The sequence below is a fragment of the Rhinoderma darwinii genome, chromosome 4 (genome assembly GCF_050947455.1).
Source record: "Rhinoderma darwinii isolate aRhiDar2 chromosome 4, aRhiDar2.hap1, whole genome shotgun sequence".
NCBI classification, from domain to species: Eukaryota; Metazoa; Chordata; class Amphibia; order Anura; family Rhinodermatidae; genus Rhinoderma; species Rhinoderma darwinii.
Genome location: NC_134690.1, coordinates 337,876,418 through 337,893,105, shown reverse-complemented (window position 1 = coordinate 337,893,105; position 16,688 = coordinate 337,876,418). Strand labels below are relative to the sequence as shown.

Genomic DNA, 16,688 nt, shown 5'->3' with positions numbered 1-16,688 from the left:
TTAAGACCGGACATAAAAGTTATTTTTAGTAGGCGCAAGTCTTTTGCATCACCTTCTTCATACCCGTGATCTAACCACTGCTGCTGTAAAGTTGTGGCATAATCAGGGACTGACAGTTTTATGTCATTTTCCCAAGATGTTAAACAATCAGTTCGATCCTGTTGAGTAGCATCTACCCAGGGCTGCATAGCGTTCAGGTATTCTAGTCCTGATTGCTCATTGGTTTTATTTGCTGGTACGGGATTTGTAATAGCAGCTTGAATTTGATTTTTGAGCACTTCCCCTCCCTTTGTTTCTACCAGGCTCTCCATATCTGACCATGTAGCACGGTAAGCTAGATGTACTGCTCGCAGCTTTCTATGGAAAGCGCTTGGTGTTTTACGTGGGTCTGGGAGTGTGTTACATACAGCTAGTAAATCAGCCGGGCTCCAGGGGCGATACACAGTGGCTTCATGTGACTGGATTTCCCCTACTGCCCCAGGTACTGGTTGCCCGTCTACATCTACTGGTTTTGGTCCCCTGTGTGTATGGATACTTGATACTAACGGAAACAATCTAGTGGGGCGCTGCGTACCACAACTGACACAATATCCTGCAGTGAGGGGGTTCTGCTGCCCACAGTGTGGACATGTCCAGCAGCTGCCTTTCTTGCTATTTTCAGGATAAGGAGATGGCGCAGTTGCTGCTGCGGGGCTGTTTGGCAGTTGTAAAGGGGTTAACACATTAGTGAGGAGCTTTTCACTTAAAGGGTCATATAAATCATACATTATTCCATGATTTGCTTCCATACTCTTATGTTCTGTGTTACTCACTCTCTGTGCTACCTCATACCACATTTGGGCTTTTTCCACCATGTTATTGTCTTTCAACCATCCAACACAATTTGTCATAAATCTTTCCAATCACATTCTGCTAATGTGCCATAGGACCCAACTCCCATCATTTTAAACATTCTTTTACAATCCTTCACAGCCTCAGATCCTTTTGCTCTTTCTACTATTTTGATGGCAGAGACCCACGTCTCAGGGCTGTCCCGCATTTTTGTCTTACTATTTTCTGACCCCATGGTCAGAGGGCGTAGGGTAGTCTCCGGAAAACTCCCCAGCTCCAAACAGACAGGCCTTAGTCTGTTGACAGATATCTCAGACAATCTATCTTACAGTTTCAGAAAGACTATCAATATCAAAAGTCGTTCCTTCAGACTATTCTAGCAGTGGGATATCCTTTTCTCTGATCCCTCACTGTTTTGAACATCAAGAACAGACAAAATGCTGCCAATCCACAAATTGCAAGAGCAAATCCTTCAACACAATCTACATTCATGAACTTCCATTGATTCAAGCAGGAGTTGGTCACATTCATTTCAAACTTCTACAAACCCTTCGTCTCTTTCACTTATGCAGAACACTTGCTGCCGGGGTGTGTCTTTCAGTTCATACAGCCTGTGATGTAGCATATATCCCAAACTCTTTCCTCTAGCACTTTGCAATGGTTTCACATGCAAATTATATTTGGTAACATATATGTAATCCTCCCCCCTCAGCCGTTCTCTCTGTGGGTTGTAGTTTAGGGGCCTGTTATCTATGTTGGTGATGATTTCTTTAGGGGCTCTGTGTCTGAGCCAATACCGATGTTCTTCACTGTAATTAGTTTGGGTAGTTATATTACTACGACACAGGTGGCACCTGGGGTAAGTGTCAGGGTCATTCAATGAATACAGGATGTTATATTACAACGGTATTCAATCCAGCGGTCTGATGTTATACTACTACAGACTTAATTACTTGGATGTTATTTTACATCAAAGTGTATATGCCGGATTATCATGTGCTAGAAATCAGTCTGTACTGATTCCCACCTTATACCAGTCTGGCAATGCATACAACTGGTTTATGGACCCTTACACACAATATCACTGTCTGGCAATGAATTTAGGAAAATATAAATGATTTTCTAATACAGTATTCAAAGTTTTCCGTATTGTACTGGGTAATGGTATTGAGTGCAAATTCAATATAGACACAATTGCTCCTCCTTGCACTGAGTGTATATCGTCTTCTATGAAGTGGATATTACTTCTGGGCTGGGAGCCATACAGTTTCAACAATTTGATATGTATGTCTTCTCACAGATGTATTCAACATCACACTACACACACATTCATCACACTTGTCACATACACCCCCATGTAAATCCATTTAACCACACTACCATCCTGACAAAGGACCTGATTATTACGGGACCCCTTTGTAGAGACTTACATATACAAAGTACGTTTCCAGGGACTTAACAGAGTGGCTGAAACAAATGGTGTAACATAAAGTCTGTTACTTACCGCGCGGTTTTGGTTTCAGTGACTCCCCAGGTCCTTCCAGATTAGTGGACTTTGCACAAAATTCTCATTAGGAGGTCCCGGGCTGTTCGGCACCATAACTGTCGAAGAAACCCCTTCCAGGTAGCACCTTTTGGGATGGGTGCTCTAATGGGCTCCCTCTGCTTTGTCAGGTGGTATTCAAATATGGTAATTGAAGTATCAACAGTGCACCGGGAGATCAATAAAGACAATAGCAATCTGTCGTCTCAATCAATATTCTCATTTATTATCAAGATACATAGGTTAATATACCCTCAGGGCGTCCCCTCTGACCAGGGTGTTACCTCTCATGGAACAACCAATCATAACATTTTACACGTAGACTGAAAATACGTCATAGGGTACCTTCCCACTGAGGTCACGTGATCTTTCTAACATCTGCAAATCCTGGCCTACAAACAATAAAAAATGTAGGAGGTCTCCACAAGGCCATACGATGATTTCACATATGTGTATGAAATACTGAGATAAAGAATTAATTGGAAATATAATGATTATTTTAGGTCTAGGCGTTTTGCCAGACTCCTATCTACCAGTATTGAAGGCCATGAAAAAGAACACAAAGTAATAACTTATTCCCTTGTGATTTAAGCAGTAACAGAAAGAGATCATAACTGAATGGAGAATACATATCTTCATAATCCGGCATCCTGCTTGATAATTCATAGTGTAATTTAATACAGAGAACATAAGCAATTTGACCATCCATCACAAGTATATGCAGCAGCTTGTAATAGGCTTCTCTGCTGTGAGACATTGCTGTGATAACTGAGGGTAGGGAGAGGGGTACTGCTGTGACTACAAGGGGAGGGGCAGGTGTAACAGAGTATTACCCCACACAGTGACAGTAGTATCACATAACATAATACCTCCAGGTTGTCTTATAGATTATTGCCCCCACACAACATTATACTATCACGTCATAGATTATTGCCCACACAGAGGGGTGTAGCTATAGGGGTGACACTTCATAGTTGGGGTGTCTTGTAATAGATTTTGCATTCGATCCCAAGAGCTACAAGTAATGCCTCTGCTCCCACACCGAAATACCACAGAACATCATACTGTCACTCAGCTTATTGTCCCCGCACAGTAGTACCACACAGGGGCGTAACAATTAATCAGGACGCCCCATAGCAAATCATGGAAAAGGCCCCTCCATATAATATAATAGAAATATTTTGGTCTGGTGCCACTTAATACCATCACACTGATGAGTTGGCAGATGCAGGAATTGGAGCGCACCGCCATGGGCACCATTGTCATTCTACTATGCCCTCCTTTTAGAGTGTATATCACTTGCCCACATACTGTAGCAACCCATACCACAATACATTTCATCATATGGTCATAAAGTGTCCCGATACTAAAGTGTCATATAGATTATTGTGTCAGAGACCTAGTGCCACTTAACGAATTTACCCAAAAGTGCCACAGAGGAGAAATATCTTCCATAGTAGAGCCAAATAGTAGATTTATAGTAGTTCCCAAGTAATTCCAGATGGCATTATATATACCGCCCGTGTAGAAGTGCCAGCTGTAGCTCTATTAGAGCGATGGCACGTAGTGGCACACAGCATAGTGTCTACACCTTTCACAACCATATGGGGGCTCAGTGTGGACACTAGTGATGCCCATTAGCCAAGTACTGTACCAGGGATTGAATTTGATTGCTGTGGCTTCTTCAGAGCCAGGAAGTTCCCTCTGGCATTCAGTACCCCAGGGGTGATATTTGTATTGGCACCTAAATGCACCCCACCCTCTTTGCCCGCAGTCACCACACTCACTCTCTGGGCGTCTGCCCCATTGCTGAGTTCAGGCGATGCCCGGACTCCTTCTTCTTGGCTTGTCTAGAGGACATGGTGCTAGCTCCGGACCAGTTTACTGCTATGAACTGTACAGTAAGCGGCGCGTCTTTTGGTTGCTAGGAGACGAGAACAGCGCGTTCTTGTAGCGGGGACGCGCACTGAAACTCGCCGGTCACGTCACTGTGCAAACAACAACACAGAGATGTCCGCGTCATGTGCAGCAGGCGCTGCTCTCACCCGGCCCCGGCCCGTTATTCTGCATCCATTACCTCTCGAGAGACTCTTTTGTGGAAGGACTCAGTCCCTGCTACTTTTGTCCCACAATCCCTTTGTCTCTCATGAAATGTCGCCCCTGAAATGCGGCTCCTGAAATTGATATCCACACATATATAATGTTTAACTATAGTGTTATAGAAAATGTCCTGAACTGCCAGGTATATTCTGCCTTGCTCTATTTTTATTTGCGGGTTAACGTCTGAATTCTAAGGGTATGTTCACACGCAGCGTTTTCAGACGTAATTCGGGCGTTTTACACCTCGAATTACGCCTGAAAAAATGCCCCTAATACGCCTACAAACATCTGCCCATTGCTTGCAATGAGTTTTACGGTGTTCTGTTCCCACGAGGTGCAATTTTACGCGTCGCGTAAAAAGACGCCCGCGAAAAACAAGTGCCTGTCACTTCTTGGGACGTTTTTGGAGCCGTTTTTCATTGACTCCATTGAAAAACAGCTCCAATAACGTCCGTAAAATACGCAACGAAAAACGCGAGTTGCTACAAAAACGTCTGAAAATCAGGAGCTGTTTTCGCCTGATAACCTCCGTATTTTCAGACGTATTTTGCTAAGCCGTGTGAGCACACCCTAACTGCAATGAGCAGGCCCAGATCTGAGATATCATTTTTTCCAGAAGTGGCAAGAGGAGTGAAAAGAGCAAATTTTAAATATGATGTGCACCAAAATTCCCTCCGTTTCTCAATGTAAGTCTATTAGACGCACGTTCAATGCTGTATATAAGTATCATAGACTTATATAGACGAACTGACCTCCAGCCGCACACAAGACGCTGCAAGCGGGACTCAAACGGAGGCTCAGAAACAATCGCATAGTGAGAAAATAAAATGTATATATATATATATATATATATATATATATATATATATATATATATACAAGATGCCCATTACTAATGGGCAAAGAATAATCACTTTCATGGGAGTTTCTATACGTTCTTTATGGATCAGACTTGTTTTTCTAGCACATCCCACAAATACTCCATCAGATTGAGATCTGCGGTATTTAACCCCTTAGTGACCACTAATACGCCTTTTTACGTGATTCACTAATGGGCTTTAGGCTAGGCTGACGCCTTTTCACGTCAGCCTAGTCTAAGTCCTGCACGGGTCTCCCGTGCAGGCAGGAGCCGGGGCTCTGCTGTCTGATGACAGCTGAGCTCCTGCTCCAACGCCCGCGATCAAAGTTTACTTCGATCGCGGCCGTTTAACCCGTTAACCGCGGCATTTAACTTTGTTTACAGAGGGAGTGCGCTCCCTCTGTCACCCATCGGCGGCCCGCGAATGAAATCGCGGTTCTCCGATGGGGTGTCATGGCAGCCGGGGGCTTGATAAAAGCCCCCAGGTCTGCCCTGGACATATTCCTGTTAGGATGCGCCGGAGGCACGTCCTAACAGATTGCCTGTCAGATTTACACTGACAGGCAATAATGCTCTGGTATACGAAGTATACCAGAGCATTATAGCAGCGATCGGAACATCGCACAGTAAAGTCCCATAGTGGGACTAATAAAATCAGTCATCAAAGTGAAATAAAGATTATTAATAAAAAGTACAGTAAAAAAATAAATAAAACCATTTTTTTCCATAAAAAGTGGTTTTATTTAGTAAAAGTGTAAAAAAAAAAAAAAAGTACACATATGTGGTATCGCCACGACCGTAATGACTCCATTAATAAAGTTAATATGTAATTTAAACCGCAAAGTGAACACCGTAAAAAAAAAACGCAAAAAACTATGGCGAAATTGCAATATTTTTCCATTGCCCCCCAAAAAAGTCATAATAAAAATGAATCAATAAGTCCCATGTACCCCAAAACAGTACCATTCAAAACTACGTCTTGTCCCGCAGAAAACAAGTCCAAAAAATCACTACATTGATTGAAAAATAAAAAAATTACGGCTCTTGGAAAGCGACGATGCAAAAACAAATCATTTTAGTTCAAAAGTGTTTTTATTGTGCAAAAGTCGTAAAACATAAAAAAAACCTCCACATATGTGGTATCGCCGTAATCGTACCGACCCATAGAATAAAGGTAACATGTTATTTACGTCGCATAGTGAACGGCGTCAATTTAAAAACGCATAGAACAATGGCAGAATTTCAGGTTTTTTTTATAATCCCCCCCAAAAAGGTTAATAAAAGTTAATATAAAAATTAGATGTACCCAAAAATGGTGCTATTAAAAAGCACAACTAATCCCGCAAAAAACAAGTCCTCATACAGCTATGTAGACAAAAAAATAAAAACGTTATAGCTCTTTGAATGCGACTATAGAAAAACGAATAAAATAGCTTGGTCATTAAGGCCTAAAATGGGCTGGTCACTAAGGGGTTAAAAGCCCAGACAACGCCTTGATCTCATTGGCACGTTCCTCAAACCATTCCTGGACAATTTTGCAGTGTGGCAGGGCGCATTATCCTGCTGAAAGAGGCCACTGCCATTAGGGAATACTGTTGCCATGAAGGGGTGTACTTTGTCTGCAACAATGTTTAGGTAGCTGATACGTGTCAATGTAACATCCACATGAATGCCAGGATCCAACGTTTCCCAGCAGAACATTGCCCAGAGTATCACACTGTCTGCGCCAGCTAGTCTTCTACCCATAGTGCATCCTGGTGACACCTCTTCCACAAGTAAGCGACGCGCACGCACCCGGCCATCCACATGATGTGAAAGAAAACGTGATTTACTAGACCGGGCCACCTTGTTCATATGCTCCATGGTTCTGATGGTGATAACAGGGGTCAGTATGAGCACTCTGACCGGTCTGTGGCTACACAGCCCCAAACGCATCAATGACATCAATGGAAAAACGCATTGCAGTGCACACTACAAGTTTTTTTACGCGCGCGCTTGAAAAATGTGTCATGTAAAAAAAGAAGCATCAGGTCAATTGTTGGCACATAAAACGTGCCGAAAAGCAGGCATTCAGAACACAGTCCTGTAATATATAATGTAAATGAGATGAGAGAGTTGGACATAATAGATACCTACATGCCACTTATGTTGGCCGTAATCCCCACATCAGGATGCGCCGTGGCAAAACAGTATTGGGCATGTTGGAATCCAAAATGCCTGATCCCTCGTTCCATTGCCATCAGAGTTAGTGGGAGAGCCCCATTAGATCATTGTCTGATCCCATCAACATTGGTCTAATGTATATGACCAGCTTAAAGAGGCTCTGTCACCAGATTTTGCAAGCCCTATCTGCTATTGCAGAAGATCGGCGCTGCAATGTAGATTACAGTAACGTTTTTATTTTTAAAAAACGAGCATTTTTGGCCAAGTTATGACCATTTTTGTATTTATGCAAATGAGGCTTGCAAAAGTCCAAGTGGGCGTGTTTAAAGTAAAAGTCCAACTTGGCGTGTATTATGTGCGTACATCGGGGCGTTTTTACTACTTTTACTAGCTGGGCGCTCTGATGAGAAGTATCATCCACTTCTCTTCAGAACGCCCAGCTTCTGGCAGTGCAGACAGCGTGTTCTCGAGAGATCACGCTGTGTCGTCACTCACAGGTCCTGCATCGTGTCGGACGAGTGAGGACACATCGGCACCAGAGGCTACAGATGATTCTGCAGCAGCATCGGCGTTTGCAGGTAAGTCGATGTAGCTACTTACCTGCAAACGCTGATGCTGCTGCAGAATCAACTGTAGCCTCTGGTGCCGATGTGGCCGACACGATGCAGGACCTGGGGCAGGAAGTGAGTGACGTCAGAGCGTGATCTCTCGAGAACACGCTGTGTGTCTGCACTGCCAGAAGCTGGGCGTTCTGAAGAGAAGTGGATGATACTTCTCGTCAGAACGCCCAGCTAGTAAAAGTAGTAAAAACGCCCCGATGTACGCACATAATACACGCCCAGTTGGACTTTTACTTTAAACACACCCACTTGGACTTTTGCAAGCCTCATTTGCATAAATACAAAAATGGTCATAACTTGGCCAAAAATGCTCATTTTTTAAAAATAAAAACGTTACTGTAATCTACATTGCAGCGCCTATCTGCTGCAATAGCAGATAGGGGTTGCAAAATCTGGTGACAGAGCCTCTTTAAACAATATGGACACCTTTGCAGTGAAATTAAAGAGGCTCTGTCACCAGATTATAAGTGCCCTATCTCCTATATAATCTGATCGGTGCTGTAATGTAGATAACAACAGTGTTTTTTATTTTGAAAAACGATCATTTTTGAGCAAGTTATGAACAATTTAAGATTTATGCTAATTAGTTCTTAATGCCCAACTGGTCGTTTTTTTACTTTTTACCAAGTGGGCGTTGTACAGAAAAGTGTATGACACTGACAAATCAGTGACCAATCAGCATCACACACTTCTCTCAATTCCAGCCCAGCTTGTTTCACTGCACAGCGTGATCTAGTGAGATAACGCTGTGCCGGGACTTCCTCCCACAGGTCCTTCACCGTAGCGATGGAAGAGTCAACAGACATCGCCTCCAGCCGTGCCAGGACATTTATCCGAATCTGCAGCGGCTGGAGGCGATGTCTGTTCAGTCTTCCATGGCTCCAATGAAGAACCTGTGGGAGGAAGTCCCGTCACAGCATGATCTCGCGAGATCACTCTGTACAGTGAAACAAGCTGGGTATGAATGTAGAGAAGTGTATGACGCTGATTGGTAACTGTCATACATTTCTCTTTACAACGTCCAGTTAGTAAAACGTTAAAAAACGCCCAGTTGGTCATTAAGAACTAATTAGCATAAATCAAAAATTGTTCATAACTTGCTAAAAAAATAATCGTATTTCAAAATAAAAACCATTGTTGTTATCTACATTACAGCGCCTATCAGATTAGGTAGGAGATAGGGCATTTATAATCTGGTGACAGAGCATCTTTAAGTCACAAAGTAATTTAAGTCTTTATTAAAGATTTTCTACCGTTTTGCTGCTGTAGAGTCTGTGTAATTTCACATAGTTGAATATCTTGGCAATTCTGACATGAATCCAACATCCAGGGCTAAATGATCTGCCCTCTCTGACTGTGGTCGCAACGGTACCACTACGCCTTGATTTCTGTAGGTTCCAAAGTAGAAGATATTTACGAGCTCGGTGAGTCAATCATTCTGAGAACATGTTCTCAAAGAGAAAGAGTCCAATTTATTATCATATACAGCATATATTTATAAGACACATAGAACAAAGAGCATGACTCATAGGGGGTAGTCTGTAAAGGGAGAAACCCTCCCTCTGACCTTGATAAATACAGAAGAGAGTGGATTCCCTTGTACTGGGCACGTGGTCACTGGATGTTACTTGCATGAACTGTTTTACTGCCAAGAAGAAATAACTAAGTAATCTGCAGAGCATCTGCAGATTATTACAAAGCATTTTGAAATTATTATTAAGCAGAATTTTGAAATTATTCCTTCACAAATCCCAACTTTTGTGATAAATTAGGTTACTGAATTACCCACAAATGGAACTTGGCTACTTCCTTCAGTGAAGGCAGGGCTTACGGAAGTGGTTTTCTTCACCTGATTCACCATAGATCAGTGACCTAATATCTCACAACAATCTTTCATTATAGGGTAGAGGTCTTCTACCAAAAGCCGTCCTTATTTTACAAAAAGCATAACAATTTAAACATGTTAGTATGACAAACAAAATCATTAAATATATAATTAGTTGAAACAGGTTACTTAATATTGTGGGGGCCGTGGGTGAGAACCCTGTAAAGATGTCATACCAATGATGTGTAGTGACATTTTGAAGTTGCGATGCCAAATGTGTTAAATGGCCTCCAGTAATAGTGGCTGCCATTTTCACAGTTTGTAAAGTCACATTTTCCTCACATGGTCAGACCCTTGTAATATTTCCCTAAGTTTATTCAAGGGCAAAATAAGATTTGCGTAGGGTAAAGGTTCTGGTACCCATACTGTACTATTAGTTTCTTCTAGATTAGGAAGAAACACAATGGTTTGGTTGTTCCACTGTATGTGTGTAATATTATACATACATCCTGAAAAGGCACCGGTTTTACCGAAGGGTGTTAGGCTGGTTTACGGACGTAAATCGGGCGTTTTAACCTTGAATTACGTCCGAAAATACGGCTCCAATGCGCCGGCAAACATCTGCCCATTCATTTGAATGGGCTTTACGATGTTCTGTGCCGACGGTCAGAGAAGTGCCTGTCACTTCTTGGGACGTAATTGGAGCCGTTTTCAATTGACTCCATAGAAAAACAGCTCCAATTACGCCCGTAGTGGACGCAGTGAAAAACGCCTGCAACATGCCATTACGTCTGAAATTCAGGAGCTGTTTTCTCCTGAAAACAGCTCCGTCATTTCAGCCGTAATGGACGCTGCCGTGTGAACATACCCTTAGAGTTTCTGGTTTGTTAGTTATTATACATATATGCTGTGGACTGATTTCGACATATATATGTAGGTATTCACTAGGTATTAGTGCGAATGAACATACATTGTCTACGTGTTCCATTAAACAGGGTTCATACATAGAAGATTGTTGGTTACATACATACGCTTGGTCTGTTAACTGACACAAGTCTATATTATGTGTCTTGTTGTTGGTGTCAATATGGGTGCCAATAAATATTTGTATTGTCCCATTCAATAATATGGGACTTGGTATGGAGTGATTCAGACACACCAGTGTTAGTTCAGCAAATTTCAATGCTGAAGTGACTTTCAACTGTGCGATCATTGGTCTATAGGTGAAATCAACAACAAGTCATATTAACATGCATAGTATAAGTTAAATTAACTACTCCTTGACTCCTTTTCTGTCTCTTCTCCCAATGTACCAGGGGCAATCAGATCTTGAACGCGTTATATTGAAGACATTGTACTTGTAAGGAGATAAACAATTTAATAATTTTAGAGTTCTTCCGTGTCCTTCTCCTCGGGATGTAGAACCTTTTTACAGTGGCTGGCGTGAATCCAGTTGGGTTTTCCTTCAAGTTTCACCGGGGTACTTGTGGTTAGCAACACCTGGAATGGACCATCGTATCTGGGGTCAAGATTTTTCCTCACGTGTCTCTTTATCACAACCCACTCTCCAGGCTGAAGCTTATGAGAGCCTTCACCAGGGGCGCAGCTAGGGCGGGAGGCAGGCGGGGCATGTGCCCCAGGCGCAAATAGAATGTAGGAACTGGGGGACGCCACTGGGACAGCTGCCGCTACTTACATAGGTCCTAACAGCCGGATCAGGAGGGACAGTCCAGGTTTCTTACCGCTGTCCAGGGGCGTCTGAAAAATGTTCCGCTGTGCTTCCTGTAGCCAGCCAGCCACGTCCTCCACGAGTCCCATGAGCTGCCTGCGCACAGCGGGACCACGTCACTATGATGCTGGGCATAACAGCGTTCTGAGTGGAGCGACGGAGCAGGGCGTAGAGCACCACAGCACCAAGCGGAGCAAAGTCAACACAGTGGTGAGTATAAAGTAAAAGCAATTTAGTGCCTGGGAACACTAGTGTTTCTAAAATCATTAAAAAAATGACATTTTATGATTTTAGAAACGCTAGAAAAAGGGGTTGTCCCACAACCACATGTATCCCCCATCCACTGTATAGGGGATACATCATACAGTGGTCAGACCCCCAGCGATGAGAACAGGGGACCGAAATTCCACTGAATGAGAATTCCTTCATTTATTTTTATGGAGCTGCAGGAGACAGTTGTCCCATGGAAATGAATGGAGAGCTGTCTACTTCAGGGGAATTTCGGTCCTTGATTCTCATCCCTGGGGGCGCCAGCAATCACACATGTGCAGGGGCGTAGCTAGGGGGGGAGGCGGGGCATGTGCCCCGGGCGCAACTAAGAGGGAAGGTAGGGGGTGCGCCAGGACCACACCATCCATAACGGCGGCCGCTCTGAATCCACCACCCCCTTCTGCACTCTAGGCGATAAATGGCCGGGTACGTTCCACCGCCTTTCAACTACTCAAGCGGCGCGATTACTTCTTTGCACCACTTGCGTCGTTGAAAGGCACAGATTGACAGGGCAAGTCATAGTGTCCTGCCAATCAGCGCCTTTCATAGGCGCAGGTGGCACGATGACGGCATCGCGCCTTCATCTATGAAAGGTGATGATTGGCAGGGCAGAATGACTTGCACTGTGAATCAGCGCTTTTCAACGATGGAAGCAGCGCGAGGACGTCATCTCGTAGCTTGCGTTGTTTAAACCCAGCAGATCTGCTCAGAAAAGAGTAGGTCTGCATTGCCACCGGATGGCGCGGGAACGGGATTAAGGTGAGTATGTAAAGTTTTGTTTTTTTGTATCCTAATAAAAATGTGAGTGATATTATCTACAGGGGAGGCTCTAGCTACCGTGGGGGCTATATACAGGGGGGGGCTCTATCTACAGGTCGGCTCTATCTACGGGGGGGGGGTTATATACAGATGTCGACTCCTACATTGGGGCTATAGACTATCCACAAGGGTAGGCTATATACAGGGGTGGGCTTTAGTGGAGCACTATACAGGGAGCTATATGTAATGCACTATATACAGGGGTGGGCTATATGTGCAGCACTAATTATAGGGGGAGATATATGCAGGGCACTATCTACAGGGGTGGGCCATATGTTGCACACTGTATACAAGGGTGGGCTATATGTGGAGCACTATCTACAGGGGTGGCTATATGTGGGCACTATATACAGGGGTGGCTATATGTGTTACACTATCTACAGGGGTGGCTATATGTGGGACACTATCTACAGGGGTGGCTATATGTGGGACACTATCTACAGGGGGCTGTATGTGGGGCACTATCTACAGAGGCACTACGGGGGTCACTATCTACAGGGGTGGCTATATGTGGGGCACTATCCACAATAGTCTCTATGGGGGGCACTATCTACAGGGGGCACTGTGTGTGTGTGCGCGACACAGTGTATGGTGCTATTATAATTAGAGGTGCAGTGTATGGTGCTATTATGTTCAGGTGCGCAGTGTCTGGCTCCATGATAACTGTATCTTTGTTTATAGGTGCAGAAATGTTTGAACAGTGAGAAGCTGAAGACATCTGAGTTGCAAACTGCAGAAATGGGTTGTGGCCAGGAGAAGTCATCATAGAGGTCTGGACCGGATGGAGAATAAAAGAGAAAAAGTACAACTAGAAGTCTGAGATCGTCACTGGTGAGTCACTTAATGTAAATGTTTATTCTGCCTCTAATCAGCACTGTAGTAACTGTATGATCTGCATCGAGATGATGAGTGGTATGATTTTTTTTGTGAAACAGCAACTCCCAGCATATTCTTATCATTGTTTGGGCCATGGTGGGAGCTGTATACAATTTAGTGCAAACCTATACTGCAGGAGTTGCACTAAATTGAGCTGTATTTGTGCTGGTGTTGTATTTATGTACTGAGCTTTGTTCTGGCACTGTATATATGTACTGAGCTTGGTTCTGGTGCTGTATATATGTACTGATCTTGATTCTGGAGCTGTATATATGTACTGAGCTTTGTTCTGGTGCTGTATATATCTACTAAGCTTTGTTCTGGCACTGTATATATGTACTGAGCTTGGTTCTGTAATGAGCTGTGTTCTAGTGTTGCATATATGTAATGAGCTTTGTTCTGGCGTTGTATATATGTACTGAGCTTTGTTCTGGTGCTGGATATATGTAGTGAGCTTTTTTAATGGTGCTGTATATATGTAATGAGCTTGGTTCTGGTGTTTTATATAGAACTATATTGCTTGTAAAATGTAGAAATGGTTTTATGCTCGAGTTACATAAAAAAAATTGGAAAAAAATGACACCTCATTGATTGTTAGGGAAAACAAACATGAACATGGCGAGGGGGAAGGAGATGTCCGGAAAGAGGTTGGGGGGGGGGCGGGGGGTGCCAAACTGAATCTTTGCCCCGGATGCTGGAGAACCTAGCTACGCCTCTGCCTTCACAATTGTCTGGATCTGGAATGGAAGAGAAAACTCGAGAATTTATTTTAGTAATGTGCCCATGTAAAGCTTGTGAAAGTGAAAAACTGACAGGCAAGTTAAAGTGTATGTTCACAAATGCCAGAAGTCTAGCAAGCAAAATGGGGGAGCTGGAGGCCTTGATACTGGAAGAAAATATAGATATAGTTGGTGTTGCTGAAACATGGCTGGACTCTTCACATGACTGGGCTGTAAATCTACAGGGTTTTACACTTTTTCGGAAAGACAGGACACATAGGAAAGGTGGTGGTGTATGTCTGTATGTGAGAAATGATATGAAGGCGAGTGTGAAAGAGACAATAGTGGGTGAATACTGTGAGGAGGTTGAAACCTTGTGGGTGGAACTAGAAAGGGAGGTAAACACTGAAAAAATTACTTTTGGTGTAATCTATAGACCCCCCAATATAACTGAGGAGATGAATGTTCAGCTATATAAACAGATGGAGCGGGCTGCACAGGCGGGTACTGTAGTGATAATGGGAGATTTTAATTTCCGGGATATTAATTGGTGTCATGGTTCGGCTTCAACTGCAAAGGGGAGACATTTCCTCAACCTGTTGCAGGAAAATTTTATGGGCCAGTTTGTGGAAGACCCGACTAGAGGTGAAGCTCTGTTGGATCTAGTCATTTCTAATAATGCAGATCTTGTTGGGAATGTCAATGTTCGTGAAAACCTCGGTAACAGTGATCATAATATAGTTACATTTTACCTATACTGTAAAAAACAAACGCAGGCTGGGAGGGCAAAAACATTTAATTTTAAGAAAGCCAATTTCCCCAGGATGAGGGCTGCAATTCAGGATATAGACTGGGAAGAACTAATGTCAAATAATGGAACAAATGATAAATGGGAGATTTTCAAATCTACTTTGAGTTATTATAGTGCAAAATTTATTCCTACAGGTAACAAGTATAAACGACTCAAATTAAACCCCACATGGCTTACACATTCTGTGAAAGGGGCAATACATGACAAAAAAAGGGCATTTAAAAAATACAAATCTGAGGGTACAGCTGTAGCCTTTGTAAAATATAAGGAGCTTAATAAAATCTGTAAAAATGTAATAAAATTAGCAAAAATACAAAATGAAAGGCAGGTGGCCAAGGATAGTAAAACAATTCCCAAAAAATTCTTCAAGCATATAAATGCAAAAAAGCCCAGGTCTGAACATGTAGGACCCCTAGATAATGGTAATGAGGAGTTGATCACAGGGGATCAAGAGAAGGCAGAGTTACTAAATGGGTTCTTTAGCTCTGTATATACAACTGAAGAAAGAGCAGCTGATGTAGCCGCTGCCGGTGCTGTTAATATATCAGTTGATATACTGAATTGGATGAATGTAGAGATGGTCCAAGCTAAATTAAATAAAATAAATGTGCACAAGGCCCCGGGACCAGATGGGTTACACCCTAGAGTTCTTAAAGAGCTTAGTTCAGTTATTTCTGTCCCCCTTTTCATAATATTCAGAGAATCTCTAGTGACTGGTATAGTGCCAAGGGACTGGCGCAGGGCAAATGTGGTGCCTATTTTCAAAAAGGGCTCTATGTCTTCCCCGGGTAATTATAGACCAGTAAGCTTAACATCCATCGTGGGGAAAATGTTTGAGGGGCTATTGAGGGACTATATACAGGATTATGTGACAATAAATAGCATTATAAGTGACAGCCAGCACGGTTTTACTAAGGACAGAAGTTGTCAAACTAACCTAATCTGTTTTTATGAAGAGGTGAGCAGAAGTCTAGACAGAGGGGCCACTGTGGATTTAGTGTTTTTGGACTTTGCAAAGGCATTTGACACTGTCCCCCATAGACGCCTAATGGGTAAATTAAGGACTATAGGTTTAGAAAATATAGTTTGTAATTGGATTGAGAATTGGCTCAAGGACCGTATCCAGAGAGTTGTGGTCAATGATTCCTACTCTGAATGGTCACCGGTTATAAGTGGTGTACCCCAGGGTTCAGTGCTGGGACCCCTATTATTCAACTTATTTATTAATGATATAGAGGATGGGATTAATAGCACTATTTCTATTTTTGCAGATGACACCAAGCTATGCAATATAGTTCAGACTATGGAAGATGTTCATGAATTACAGGCAGATTTAAACAAACTAAGTGTTTGGGCGTCCACTTGGCAGATGAAGTTTAATGTAGATAAATGTAAAGTTATGCATCTGGGTACCAACAACCTGCATAAAAAGTTACTATAGTAACTCGGGCCGCGGGCCCCTGTTACTATAGTAACATACTTTACTTACCTTCCTGGTTCCGGATCGCAGCGGAGGTCCTGAC

The 16,688-nt window shown here is 42.9% G+C and overlaps 1 protein-coding gene across 3 annotated transcripts in view; it reads right to left on the bottom strand.

The window, feature by feature from the left end:
• ADGB (androglobin) overlaps positions 1-4,288 on the bottom strand; it is a 235,963-nt gene extending 231,675 nt beyond the window's left edge. For all 3 annotated transcript variants that reach the window (XR_012883227.1, XM_075862862.1, XM_075862863.1), the window contains exon 1: positions 4,162-4,288. Coding sequence is in view for 2 of the 3 variants with exons in the window: in XM_075862862.1 (XP_075718977.1) it covers positions 4,162-4,235 (74 nt within the window). In the remaining variant the exon portion in view is untranslated. The remainder of the gene's footprint in view (positions 1-4,161) is intronic.
• Positions 4,289-16,688: the final 12,400 nt, after the last annotated feature.